Source organism: Sceloporus undulatus, chromosome 11 (assembly GCF_019175285.1).
Source record: "Sceloporus undulatus isolate JIND9_A2432 ecotype Alabama chromosome 11, SceUnd_v1.1, whole genome shotgun sequence".
In the NCBI taxonomy this organism is placed as follows: Eukaryota; Metazoa; Chordata; class Lepidosauria; order Squamata; family Phrynosomatidae; genus Sceloporus; species Sceloporus undulatus.
Window position 1 is genome coordinate 2,050,376 of NC_056532.1, and position 14,296 is coordinate 2,064,671.

A 14,296-nucleotide genomic window follows, 5' to 3' on the forward strand; every position below is an offset into this window, starting at 1 on the left:
GAGCAACTGGCAGTCTGCCTTTAGTCCTACAACGGGAGAAACTCACCTGCGACAAGGAACCAGTCCATGTAATTCACCAGGTTGAGATAGCACAGCACTGCGACAACTAGGTAAGACCTTTTGGTGGGCGACTTAGTGGGTCCCCAGGGCTGTTCATATGGGTCCATGGTCCCATAAGCCTTCAGGGATAGAGGGGACAGAGGAGGCAGGCCCATGGCTGTCCCCTCCGGCATCACCATTGTGTTCCTAGACGAGATTCAGAGCTGTGCCCGAAACAGTGCTCAGAGCCTGTCTGCTTGCTTATGAGACGCTCAAAACTCACAACTCCAGTGTTGTGTTAGGAGGAACCTGGCTGTGCTCAGTCATTTCCTGCACACAAACCGGGTGGTGAAAACTTTGCGCTTCCCTTCCAACAATTGTTGCACGCCAGCAGAGGAAAGCAGGTCACTTCTCGAGCGGGACTGCAAAACACTGCTTGGCTTTGCAAGCCAGCCAGGAGCATGAAGAGCTAACCTGGGTTCCTCTCCTTTCTGATGCTCAGAGTAAGGGGCGGCTGGCTCAGGCTGCAGGTGTTGTGGGGTGGTAGCCTGAGACACCCCACAAAAGCAGTGGCGGTTTCTTCAAGCCTGGTCTTCTGCTACAGTGTCATCACCTGCCAAAATACTGTGCAATCGGAATTGCTCTCTTTCCTTGCGCACCTTCGGAAGCATTCTTACAGCATCTGTTTGTGCAAAAACCTTCTTGCACATAGCATTTGGGACTGCCTGCCCACAACCTTCTCCATTCTACCCCCTTTCATTGTTTGGCACACATACACACACACATATACACACAGATGCCCCCCATTCACAGATATATAAATGAACCCAAATCATTGTGTTGTTTGTTGTTAGCTGCTCTTGAGTCGACTCTGACTGAAGGTGACCCTGTGGATCAGCCATCTCCAAGAATCCCTGTCCTCCATTGCCTTGCCCAGAACCTGCAAGCCCTTGCCCATAAGCCCCTCATCGAGTCTATCCATCTGGTCTGTGGTCTTCCTCTCCTTCTTCTACCTTCTACCTTTCCTAGCATTACTGTTTTTTCTAGTGATTTGTGCTTTCTCATGATGTGGTCAAAGTACGATAGTCTCAACTTGATCATCTTTGCTTCCAAGGAGAACCCTGGTCTGATCTGCCCAAGAACCCATTTGTTTGTCTTCTTCTATGTCCATGCTACCCTAAGTACTCTTCTCCAGCACCACATTTCGAATGAGTTGATTTTCTTTCTGTCTGTTTCCTTCACTGTCCAGTTCTTGCATCCGTACATGGGGATGATGGGGAATACAATGGCCTGGACGATTCTGACTTTAGTGCTTAGTCTTTGCTCTTCAGTATCTTTTCTCATTCTTTCATAGCTGCCCTTCCCATTCCTAGTCTTCTTCTTCTTCTTTCTCGACTGCAGTCTCCATTTTGATCAATGTTTGATCCTAGATATGGGGATTCTTTGACAATTTCAATGTTCTCGTTGTCTAGATTGAATTTGTGTATTTCTTCTGTGGTCATTATTTTTATTTTCTTTATGTTCAGTATCAGACCTGCCTTTGCATTTTCATCTTATTAACCGTTCCAATTCCTGAATGTCTTCTGCTTATATTATGGTGTCATCCGCATTTCTTAGGTTGTTAATGTTCCTTCCTCCTATGTTCACACTTCCTTTTCCTGATTCATAGGCCTGTTCCAGACTGCCAAATTAAAGCTGCTTTGGGTCTCTTTGGAGGTATGCCATTTAAATGATGCCTGGGTCCTAAGAGTCCGGAGGTCGCGCCAAAGCCACACTCCATTCCTAAGCACTGGAGCGCAGCTTTTGGTGCAGCTTCCGGGTTATTAGGATGCATGCATAATTTAAACAGCATACCTCCAAAGAGACCCAAAGCAGTCTGTAACAGGCCTTATTCTGCTTTTCTTATGATGTTTTCAGCATACAGTATAAGTTAAACAAGTAAGGTGATAGGATGAAGCCTTGCCTGATCCTTTTGGGAACCTCTCTGTTTCCCCAAATTCTGTCCTTATAGAAGCCTCTTGCCCTTGGTACAGATTCCTCATCAGGACTATAGATGTAGCGGCATCCCCATGTCTTTGAGCGCTTTCCATAGCTTTACGTGATCTATACCAACAAATGCTTTGCTGTAGTCTATGAAACACATGCTGATTCTCTTTTGGAATACTTTAGTTTGTTTCATTAACAAGAAGCAAATAATTGCACCGTCAGTTTCAGTTCCATTCCTGAAATAGTCGCTATAGTTTGTTGTGGGTTTTTTGGGCTATGAGAAGATTGTTCTAGAACATGGTCACAAAAAACTACGGATGCCGGCCGTGAAAGCCTTCAATGTCACAAGTTCATAAACACTGGAGTTTATCAGACAAGGGAAATTGGAAGTATAATCCAATGGCAATCCGAACGCAATCATGGGGTTTAACACAATTTTGGGCAATGGGAAGTCAGTCTGAACGCAGTCATGGGGTTTCACGTTATTGCGTGATAGACTACCACACGCAATTTTGGGCAATGACAAGCTATTTTTGGACAATGGGAAGTCAGCTCAAATGCAATTCGAATTCACGTAAATTCGCTGAACTAGCAAATTCACGTGAATGCGTTCTGGCCCCACTTTCTTTTCATTCAAAATTAAGAGAATTTCCTCCCATGTGATAAACTCTAATGTGTATGTGTTGCAGGTGGGAAATCCAATCCTTACCACCATGTGAAAGACGACAAGGTGGGAATGAAGGTGGCTGGAGGTGCATTACAGTGGCGGCAGGTCAGGAACATGGAGTGAACTTTCCCAGGCCCTTCCTGAACTTCTGTATCAGGTTTCCAAGGTGTACCATCCCTGAGCAGCATCCTGATGTGCTGAAATCTTCAGATGAAGTGTTTTGGAGATGCAGATGCTGTGTGATAAACTCCATTGTAGCTTTACAACATCTCAATTTGTATAAAAAAGCCTTTTAATTCTGTAATGAATCTGACTTCAAATAAAGCTGATTCCACCAACAACAAAAATGGGAAACAAATAGAAATGTCAAGTCTTACCTTGCATCTGAGGGAGTAGACCAATATGACAGCGTATGCCACGACTTCTTTCACTCAGTTTGTCTCAAAGGTGCTTTGCGGACGGATTCTGCAGACCAACGCAGCAATGTCTCTGTTTTCTGTAAATGGCGAGGGACCGCTTTAGTTAGGAGGTGTCAGGGATTTGCGTTATGTTTCCCAGGTGGTTGTTGGTTCCAAGGCGTCTTTGGCATGTAATCGGTTTCTGTAACTTTGCCGCTTTCAAATCCAGGCCTGTAGAGGGATGCTCCAAGAGATGATACTCCTAAACACCGCCTTGAGTCCCTGTATTGGGAGAAAGGAGGGATATAGGAAAATGCAATCCATTTTACTTAGAATAAAACTTTCATCAAGGCTCTCTGTTAAGTATTTTTGGATACTCCGCACACAGACTGGATGGCAATCTGTTGGGAGTGTTTGGACTGAGAGTTCATGCATAGCAAGGGCTTGGACTGGATGGTCCTTGGGGGTCTCTTCCAACTCTTGGATTCTATGTTCACATTGTGAATTGTGTATAATATGTAACATGGGAGCCCATAATACAAGGAGGCCACTAGGTGTCACCAGAATATATGTTAAAATAACTCTAGGCTAGGTGTTGTTGTTGTTGTTGTTGTGAAGCCCTAAAGTCATTTCTGACTTATGGTGACCCCAAGGCAAACCTATGACAGGGTTTTCTTGGGCGAAGCAAGGCAGGTCACACTCTCCGAGGCTGAGAGAATGTGATTTGCCCAAGGTACTGTAGCCAAGTGGGGAATTCAAACCCTGGTCTCCCAGTGTCCCAGTCCAACAATAAAGTTGCGACTAAAGATAGAGTCGATGCTGCTGATGTATTTGAAGCATGTTCAAGGCATGCAGAGTTTTATCTTGGGTCTATTTGCATTTATACCATCCGAAGAGAGACCAGCGTAGAATTTACCTCCCCAGCGCAGGAGTCATTTGAATGAAGATTGTGTGGCGTATTGGTTTGAGTGTTGAACTATGACTCCGGAGACCAGAGTTTGAATCCCTGCTGAGCCATGAAACCCATGGGGTGACCTTTGCCAGGTCACACTCTCTCAGCCTCAGAGGATAGCAATGGCAAAACCTGTCTGAAGACACTTGCCAAGAAAACCCTGCGATAGGGTCACCTTAGGGTTGACTTAAGTCGGAAACGAAGGCACGCAACAACATCAACAAATGCTAGTTAAAGTGGGATCAAGCTGTTATACGTTTGCAGTGCTGAGCCGCATTTAGTCCTCTCCAACTTGTTCCCCAGCGTCCCATTAAAGAAACAACTTTAGCAATTTTCTGACGTCCCAGGCAGCCTAGATAGGGTTATCTTTTTCCGATTCCGCCCAACGCTGTACCAATGGCCTTGCTCCACAAGCGAAAGGGATACCTTGAGAAAGATTTCCTGGTTCTGTTGCAATGCTAACATGGATCTTGCCCCCGGCTGTGACAAAATGACTTCTTGTTTACTCTCTCCTGTGCAGAGAAGATAAAACCTGCAACAGAGTCAGACGCAAGGCCGCAAAAGGAGCTGCTACATAGGGAATGCACATAACAGGACCTTCTCCGTGGCCACTCCTAGATATTAATTAAGAATAATAATAATACTTGCAAGCCGCTCTGAGAGCCTTTAGGGCTGAAGGGTGGGGTATAAATATTGTAATAATAATAATAATAATAATAAGTAGTAGTAGTAGTAGTAATATTTTGGAGCTCCCTTATAAGGGAAGCCAGTCAGTCTAGTTCCCTTGCGTTGCCCCTCTATGTACAGGCATTTTTATTCACCGGGGCTTTTGCTATCTACCATAGATCTCTTTCACCCCACATAGTTATAAAGCACAGTGGCTGCAGCTACCACACTGCAAAACTAATGCAGTTTCACACTGCTTTAACCAGGAATGTAGCTAGGATTTTAGGCGGGGGGGGCAGACTAAGTGCCACCATTATAATGGGGCACAGCAGCACACACCATTCATTTTTCTAATGGAAGGGGGGGTCCGGACCCCAAGAACCTTCCCCCCCCCCCTTGGCTACGTCCCTGCTTTAACTCCCGTGGCTCCTGTGGTGTCTGGCAGAGAAGGCTAAACAACACTGAATACTACAAATCCCAGAATTCAATGGCACTGGAATTAAAGCTGCATTCATTGTGCAGCGTAGATGCAGCCTGTCGTTTCATATTTTGACCGCCGCGGATGCATCCTACAGAAACCTGGGATTTGTTGTTTCATGATATCTTTAAACTCCTGCGCTGGAGAGCTGTAGTAGCTCTCCAAACTACAAATCCCAGGATCCTGTAGGATGCAATCCTAGCAGTTAGGGTGGAATCCAAGTGTTATTATTGTGCAAGTAGATTTTAAGATGATTGGTGCTTTTATATCCTCCTCCTTCCCCTCTTCTGTTTTAACTGGATGGGGTTTTTTTAACCAGATTTGTTGCCAATGTAATGATTAACCCTTATTTCTTTGGGGTGACTGATCTCTATCTGTTTTCTCCACCCTTGATCTTTATTAAATGTAGTTTTTATCTAAATTCTGATGCTTTACTTTACCTGTTAAGGTATATACTCAACTATAAGTCAACCTCCGGTATAAGTTGAGGGCAGGGTTTGGGGCCGAGATTATGGATTTTGTTGTGATCCATGGGAAAACTTAGGGGCAGATATGTAAAGGATGATGCAAAGGAAAACAATGCTAAAGAACTTAGACAATTCTGGCAGGCATAACTGTTTGTGATCATCCTAAAGGCTGGATAGATGAGAGAGTAGAGGGGATCCATGCTTCTCTTTGGTGCGCTCAGAATGGACACTATCGCTCTATTCAGAGAAAGGGGATGGCTCCATTATATCCTTAGGGCTGGAGCGTGGCTTTGGCATGACTTCTGGACTCTTAAGACGCATGCACCATTTAAACAGCATATCTCCAAAGTGACCTGAAGCAGCTTTATTTTGGCCTGTCTGTATGGGGCCTATATAACCAAAAGGACATGACATTTTACTGTAAAGATGTGACTTTATCCCTCAATAACCTAGCTGTTGTTGGGCCTTCAAGGCAAGTCTGACCTATGGCAACCCTAAGGTATGGTTTTCTTGGCAAGATTTTATCTGCCATTGCCTTCCTCTGAAACTGAGAGAGTGCATCTTGCCCAAAGTCACCCAGTGGGTTTCCATGTCCAGAAAGGGATTTGAACCCTGGCCTCTCAGACTCCTAGCTCAATCTTCAAACCACTCCACCAGCTGGATCTTCATTATTCTTAGTCATCTTTAATGCCGTTTTGGTACTTCCCATGCTGCCAAGCCTATGATGGGATTGCTCTTTCGGCAGATGGGAGAAGAGAGAGGCAGCCTTCCAGTGACAATAGTCAACTCTCTAGTTTGGCCACTATTTCTGTCACCCACATCTTGGAGAACAGAGGCTGGGGAGAGGTTGAGTGTAGGTAGGGGAGGACTGGAAGCAAAGTGTGAATCCGCCACACTGCCAGTGTCAAAAGCACATCGATCAATCTGAATGCCACTGATATGGTGAGAAGCCGCTGTGATCCACCCGTAGATCACAGGGGCTCATCAAAATCTGGGAATGTTACTCTTTGGGATTACAACCCCTAGAATCCCTGAACCAGCATTTGAAATTTGCAGTGCTCTGGGCATTGTAGTCCAATGAACTCCACCTCGGAGAGTAGTGGAATCTCCTTCTTTAGAGGTCTTTAAACAGGGGCTGGATGGCCATCTGTTGGGGATGGTTTGATTATGAGTTCCTGCATGGCAGGGGAATTGCAGGTTTTACCTTCTTTGAACAGGAGACTATGTGTGAAAGGGATCTTTCCAAGTAGACCACAAGTTGAACATGAGTTAACAGTGCGATGCGGCAGCTAAAAAGGCCAAGGCAATTTTAGGCTGCATCAATAGAAGTATAGTGTCTAGATTAAGGGAAGTAATAGTGCCACTCTATTCTGCTTTGGTCAGGCCCCACCTAGAATATTGTGTCCAGTTCTGGGCATCACAATTCAAAAAGGATGTTGAGAAACTGGGGCATGTTCAAAGGAGGGCAACTAAAAGGGTGAAGGCCCTGGAAACCATGCCTTATGAGGAAAGACTTCTGGAGCTGGAGATGTTTAGCTTGGAGAAGAGACAGCTAAGAGGTGACATGATAGCCCTGTTTAAGTATTTGAAGGGGTGTCACACTGAGGATGGAGTAAGCTTGTTTTCTGCTGCGGAACATCTCTCAGGGATGCTTTGTTTGTGAGTTCCTGCATGGCAAGGGGTTGGACTGGATGGCCCTTGTGGTCTCTTCCAATTCTATGGCCTGTTCCAGACTGCCAAAATAAAGCTGCTTCAGGTCTCTTTGGACGTATGCTATTTAAATGATGCATGCATCTGAAGAATCCAGAAGCTGCACCAAAGCTGCCCTCCAGTGCTTAGGAATGGAGTGTGGCTTTGGCGCGACCTCCGGACTCTTAGGACCCATGCATCATTGAAATAGCATACCTCCAAAGAGACCCAAAGTAGCTTTATTTTGGCAGTCTGGAACAGGCCTATGATTCTATAAAGCTTCATCAAAGGAATAGGAAGGCCCTTAAACCATAAATAAAATTGGAAATGAATACATTTTGAAAGTTTGAGCGTGCCTAAATCTGTGGAAGAGTTCCATTGCAAACCTTAGATTCCCCCGATAGGTGAATGATGAAGTCGTCAGGGGAAAACGATTGCTTTGCTTCACTTTGCGCCCACTTGCAAAATTCTCAGTAAATAAGCCAATAATGAAGAATCCAAGAGGTGCAGGTGACAGTAATGGCCCTGTTTTGTTTGGGAAATTACGTTTGTTTCCCCAAGGCTCGGCACCCGTGAGATTCGCTTCCAATTACAGCCTCCAAAGGTTATGCCTTCAGCGGCTGCTCTGAGCAAAGTGTTGATGGAATTGCTCTGAAGTTTGGCTTGGAGCTCAGGAGTTAAAGCCGCAGCGACTCCTCGGGTTTCATCTCCATTGGGAAACTTCCCTATGTTGCAGTGTAGCAACTACAGCTGATAGTGCCTGTGGTCCATTTCAAGGCCTGTCATCTGTTGCAATTGGTTAGCGCTGAGGTTTGCAGATTAGAAGGGCATGCGCTCTTGGGTTATTTGCAATTCTGTTTTGTTTAGGGGCTTGGATCGTCCTTGGAAAAGTTGCTCCACTGTTACTCCTCAGCCAACTCTAGAGGTGCCATTATCGTGCCGTGAGAACAGCAACTTTGGCCGCTTATCTAGGAACTGTTACTTTGTTGGACAACTCTCTGGAGAAAAGAGCTCTCTATGAACAAAATGTAGACCGGGGCAATTTAAAAACAAGCAAAACATTTAGCTCATCGTTCACTTTAACTCACTGGAATCTCAGAGGAGAAGCAATGACTAATTATTGCATGAAAGGAGGGTGTATAATAGTGGAATCCAAGTGGTGTAAAAACACCGCAGGCTCCGCAGTGCAGGCATAAACTGCCCGGCTGTACATCAGGACTGCTGCAAATGCATCTCCTAAGGACAAAGGGCCCGAACAGACAGGCCAAAATAAAGCTGCTTCGGGTCACTTTGGAGGTATGCTGCTTAAATGAACACGCATCTTAAGAGGCCAGAAGCTGCACCAAAGCTGCGCTCCAGTACTTAGGACTGGAGCATGGCTTTGGCACGGCTTCTGGCCTCTTAGGACGCATACATCATTTAAACAGCATACCTCCAAAGTGACCTGAAGCAGCTTTATTTTGGCCTGTCTGTTCAAAGACATAAGGGAGCATGCCATGAACGACTTAGGGAGCTGGTATGTTAGCCTGAGAAGAGATGGTTAAGAGGTGATAAGATAGCTCTGTTTAGTATTTGAAGGGTGTCACACTGAGGATTGAGATGAACAATTTTTGTGAATTCGTCAGGAGTCACTCTGGATTGGCTTTGGCTCTGGCTCGGAAGTACTCCCCATAGAAAGCAATCATATCATATCATGTTTTAGTGTGAATTTGTATGGTTAGACCAGGAGTGACTTCGGAATGGAGCTGCAAAACCCATCGTGTGATATCATCCTCTGATTCTATGAATGAAAATATGCACACTAAACAAACCAAATGTTTTCATTCATATACTCCATCAAGGCCTGGGCCGCAATATCCAGATGCGCTGTAAAGGGGACCACAAAGGTAAAAAGCCTGAGAACCACTGAGACACAGGACTTCCGGAGGCAAGGCACAGCTTTCCAAAATGTGTAATGATACAGAGAGGGCTCAGAGAGTGTTCCTTGGTGGGAGAACTCAGGTGTTCCAGATCTGATGCTGTTTTCAGTTCCTTAGTACTGGCAAGAGACTTTGCTGGGATGAACAATTGTGGGTTGTTGTTGTGTTTCCCTCCCCTTTCAGCTTCAACAACAAACTTGCTCTCCAAATTGGCAACCTCCAAAGACAGCGTGTTCCTTGAATTCTTTCTAGCCTTACAAAAAAACCCCAACCCTCTTTGCATCAGACATGTTGCCTTTTGTGCAATTTACTGCTGTTACACTCACACTGTACACAATATCTGACGCAGACATCCAGCCCAGTCTGCGCTTGCCAGTTCTTGTAACAACGACTAGAAGCGATTGGCGTTCCTGGGCCAGACGTGGATGGGATGTGCATCGAACTGATCTGCAGGGGATTAGATGTCTTTCTCCCCCTTTCCCTGCAGGGAAGTCTCCCCTGGCCAAGATTACTGGAAAGAAAACAAGGGCTTGGCCGCGGCCCAGAAAACCCTGCCGATGATGAACTCATGGCTCTGCTTTCCAGATGATTCAACGTTCCACATTCTGGGTTGGTCACACACCGACACACGTCTGCTGAGGCGCCAAGGCAAGGTAAAGCCGGGCCGCCTGTGACAAAGCGAGCGCGAGGCAGCCGGAGCGGCATTTTGCCTCCAGAATGTGTGAGGAAAACACAAAGACATTTGCATGGCATCAGGCACTCCAACTGTTCTCTGTTTATTTCGGCACATGCTCTCTTTCCCGGGTAAATTCCTGTTGTCTGGTAAATCAGAAGAAGCCCAAGAGTGGAGTGCTGGAGATATCATCCTTTGAGGGTCTTTGGGGTGCAACATTACCTTCATCCAACACTGTCACCCGCTCCTGCTTCATGCACGACATTTGGTACCAGTTTTCCCGAGGCTGAGAATGTAAACCACTGTGTGACTTTTGCGATGTTTTAGTGGTCCCAATAGCTGGCCTTGAGGTTTAGGTACAGATTTCCAAGACTTATTGTAGAGTATGGTTTTTTAGCAGACTGTTCCCAGGCACTCACCGCTGGGATAGAATCCAAAGCATTTGTTCTCGATACCAAGTCTGTAGTAAAGATTAATGGCTGGGATGAAGAGGTGAGAGAATTTAATCCTTGCAAAACCAAAACATCCAGCCAAACCCCAAGTTCTGAATGAAGCTTTATTTAGCTTCTGGAAATATGGAAAAAATCAAATCTGTATAAGATACAATAGGCCTCCTTCCAAAATCAGAGACCTCTAGATGAGTTTAACTATATAATTCTCATTATAAGTCGTATGCAACCAGCAAGGATGGCATCATGGGAGTTGCAGTCCAACATACGTGGAAGCTAACAGGTTGAGGAAGGCTACCTTTCTGGAGAAGTTCCAAGATATAGCTGTGTATGTGGGTGACTTTAAATGCACACGTTGGGAGAAAGGTACCCAAAGCAACATAAGCTATAGAGATCTTTGGAGAAAGTGGTGGTGTTGGGGCAATCATAGAATCATATTATTATTATTATTATTATTAACTTTTATTTATAAAGCGCTGTAAATTTACACAGTTGGAAGATACCCCAAGGGCCATCCAGTCCAACTGCCTGCCATGCAGGAACTCACAATCAAAGCATCCCCGACAGATGGCCATCCAGCCTCTGTTTAAAGACCTCAAAAGGAGGAGACTCCCCTACACTCTGAGAGTATCTTCCACTGTTGAACAGCCCTTACTGTCAAGAAGTTCCTCCTAATGTTGAGGTGGAATCTCTTTAAGCTTGCATCCATTGTTCCGGGTCCTGTTCTCTGGAGCAGCAGAAAACAAGCTTGCTCCGTCTCCAATATGACATCCCTTCAAATATTTAAACAGGGATATGATATCACCTCTTAACCTTCTTTTCTCCAGGCTAAACATCTCCAGCTCCCTAGGTCTCTCCTCGTAAGGCATGGTTTCCAGACCCTTCACCATTTTAGTCGCCCTCCTTTGGACACACTTCAGTTTCAAGATTCAATTGATTGTGAATTGCCATGGGTCAATAAGATTTCTTATTCATTAATGGAGGCCAAGTGACAACACCTCCCTACCAGCCTAGTTAGGTGGGACAAGAGATGTGAAATTGGATATGTTTCCTTGTGGTACCAGAGTAGAAAGGGGCTTCAATTGGGGCGTGCAGCGCAATGCTGCCTCACAGAGAAACCATGGAAGGGATAGTCTAAGAAAAGGTCTTAGAAAAGATATACAACTAAGCACAAAAGACAGAATCGTGTAAGCAATTGTATTCCCCATTACTATGTGTGAATGCAAGAGCTGGAGAGTTAAGAAGATGGATAGAAGGCAAATAAATTCATTCAAGATGTGGTGCTGAAGATAGCATACAAAGCCCAAAGGTCAAACAAATAGGTCTTAGAACAGAGCTAGCCTGGAAGCCAACACGATTAAACTGAGGCTGTCATACTTTGGCCACATCATGAGAAGACACAACTCATTTAAAAAGACCATAGCGCTAGGGAAGGTGGAGGGAGAAAGAAAGGAAGACCACACACTAGATGGATGGACTCCATTAAGCAGGTCATGGGTATGAATCTGAAAGAACTAAGAAAAGTAGTGGAAGATAGGGGGTCCTGAAGATATCTCATCCACAGGGTCGCCATGATTCGACATCGACTTAACGGTGGTTAACCACCACAACAAATCTGCACTGCACAGTTGCACAGTTACCAAAGTTGGGCATGTCGACGAAGGGAAGTCATGTCTTTCTGGCTTTGTCACCAAAATGTCCAAAATGTGGTTTTCGGTTGTAGAATCTGGGGTGAGATGTTGTGGCCTGTGGGCCACACATGGCCCTTTGCCCAACGTTGTGGTTTCTAAAGCCCGCAAAGCCACCCTCATTTTCCCCAAGGTGATTTTGGAGCAAATGTCCACTCAGCCCAAACAACACAAAATCACAGCGTTTTGCCTTCCACGTTCCATCTTTTTTGGGCTCAAAACACTGTCTAGAATTGGCCAAAAATTACTTCCAGTGCGCTGCGACACATCAATGTAGCCTGTGAGGGTGGTGAGGGTTGGGAAGGAAAGCTTCTCTCTATCCTCTGCACAGCTGTCTACTTCTGGCTTTTATATATCAGTACAGAAGCCTTGTTCAATGGAGTCCTACCAAATCAGGCAGCTAAAATAGCAGAAGAAATCCAACTTTCCCCACACCTTGAATGGCGGTGAGTTGTTAGAGGTTTCGATTCCCAACCCAGAAGATGTCGGATTAGATCCTGTGGGCAGCCGGCACCCAACTCTATCCCTGGTGAGACTCCTGGTCGGCTATGCAGGTGTTGCTGCCAGAAAATGATCTTATGCTATTGCACTCTATGGCTCGGAGACTAAAGTATTGCATGTAACCTTCAGTACCCAGAACTGTGATCAGGCTTTCTATTAATAGAGTTGTCAGAAGTATGTGTTCGCAGACAAATTGATGGATGGCAAAACATTTCTTTTACAGTGAATTGACTGCTGGTTCTTTTGTGTCGGAAGAATGGAGGCCTGTCTTTACGCATCTCAACAGGTTGCAAATGCTTTGTAGTGCTGGTGTGATGTGGTGGTCAAGCGAGAGAGCTATCAGAGAGGGCTTGGAAAGAAACCTGTCTGAAACTTTGGAGAGCCATAATTGTCCATCAGAGGTGGAAAATAATGGGGTAGTTGGACCAAGGATCTGTCGGGTTACAAGTCAGTGTGCTACGTTCCTTGTCAATAAACTGTAATCCTTAAAACTGATTTCTATGCATAGACATGAATAGAGAAATGATTATTATAATTAAAATACTGTGAGCTAGTGATATGTGTTTCTGAAACAGTGCGCCCTCCGTATCCAATGGATTCTTCTTCCACGGATTCAAGCATCCACAGCTTATAATTTTTTTGAAAATAGACAATTCTAAAAAGCAAACTGTGATTTTGTCATTTTATACAAGGGACACCATTTTACTGCATCATTGTACATACTGGGACTTGAGCATCTATGGATTTTGGTATCCACTGTGGGAGGAGGGAGGTCCTGGAGCCAAAACTCAACAGATACTAAGGGCCCACTGTACTCTGTCTCCTGTCTAGAGATCAGCTAGCGCTTGCCACTTAGGGTCCCCTGCTCCCCCTTCTTAAAAGTTATTAATGGACAGCCCTGCAAATGGTATATCTTCATACACTATTACGTGCGTTGTATGCCAATATGCACAGCCGCCCACCCTAAGATGAGATCTCTTCAGTGTCCTGACACTTACATAAATGCTGAGGCTGGAGAATTTTGGGTGTAGGTTTCCTCTTAGTCTTTCCCCTCCTCCCCTGTTTCCCTGCTGGGCACGTCTCCCCCAGAACAATAACAGAGAGCAGATGAAGTGTGGAGGCAGGAGAGAGATGGTAAGAAGCCATGTGATGTGTAGTTGTGCGTGGGGTTTAAAACAGAGGTGAGTGGGGCAGGTGAGTCATGCAGTCTGGAAGAGCCACCAGCGAAAGGTCTTCTTCTTGCTGGAGGACTGCCGGCTTGGAGAAAGGGTGCTAGAAAGTTATTAATACTAATGGAGAAAAGCCAGACCAAGGTCAGCATTTCCACACTGCCCAGCGCAGTCTGTGCTTACCTAGACGTAACAGCCTGTGGCAATGCTATAATTAAACATGTGTTTGCCCTGCTCACATGTTAAGCAAGGAGTAATGGGGGGGGGGTCTCACAGAAGTCTGCCTCAGTCTGTCCCTTATCCAAAGGTGGTAGCAGTAGATATGTGTTTGAAGAGTAGCAACCCCTCTCTCTAAAGAGGAGAAGAAAGGCAGTCTCTACATATACACTCATCCTTCCAGATTTGCAGATTTGATATTGGTGGACCTGATTATTCATGGATTTGAGTCACATGTTCTTTCTAGGAATATCTAGGGCCTCCAGTGCAACTCTATGGTCAACTTTAACTAAAAGTTGCACTGAAAGACCTAGAGATTACTAGAGAGAATGCTCTACT

At 45.2% G+C, this 14,296-nt stretch overlaps 1 protein-coding gene across 5 annotated transcripts in view; it reads right to left on the minus strand.

Moving 5' to 3' along the window:
* The window catches only part of SPNS3 (sphingolipid transporter 3 (putative)), a 40,014-nt gene that overhangs the window by 21,319 nt on the left and 4,399 nt on the right, over window positions 1-14,296 (minus strand). Inside the window, exons 1-2 of one of the 5 annotated variants that reach the window (XM_042442208.1) lie at window positions 7,729-7,998; window positions 3,070-3,372 (exon numbers count right to left, since the gene is read on the minus strand). In XM_042442208.1, coding sequence (XP_042298142.1) covers window positions 3,070-3,076 — 7 coding nt within the window. In that variant the 5' untranslated portion in view covers window positions 3,077-3,372; window positions 7,729-7,998. Of the gene's footprint in view, window positions 1-46; window positions 271-3,069; window positions 3,373-4,298; window positions 4,346-4,468; window positions 4,583-7,728; window positions 7,999-14,296 lie in introns of those variants that run through there. The other 4 variants (XM_042442209.1, XM_042442211.1, XM_042442207.1 and 1 more) reach the window with 4 other exon arrangements.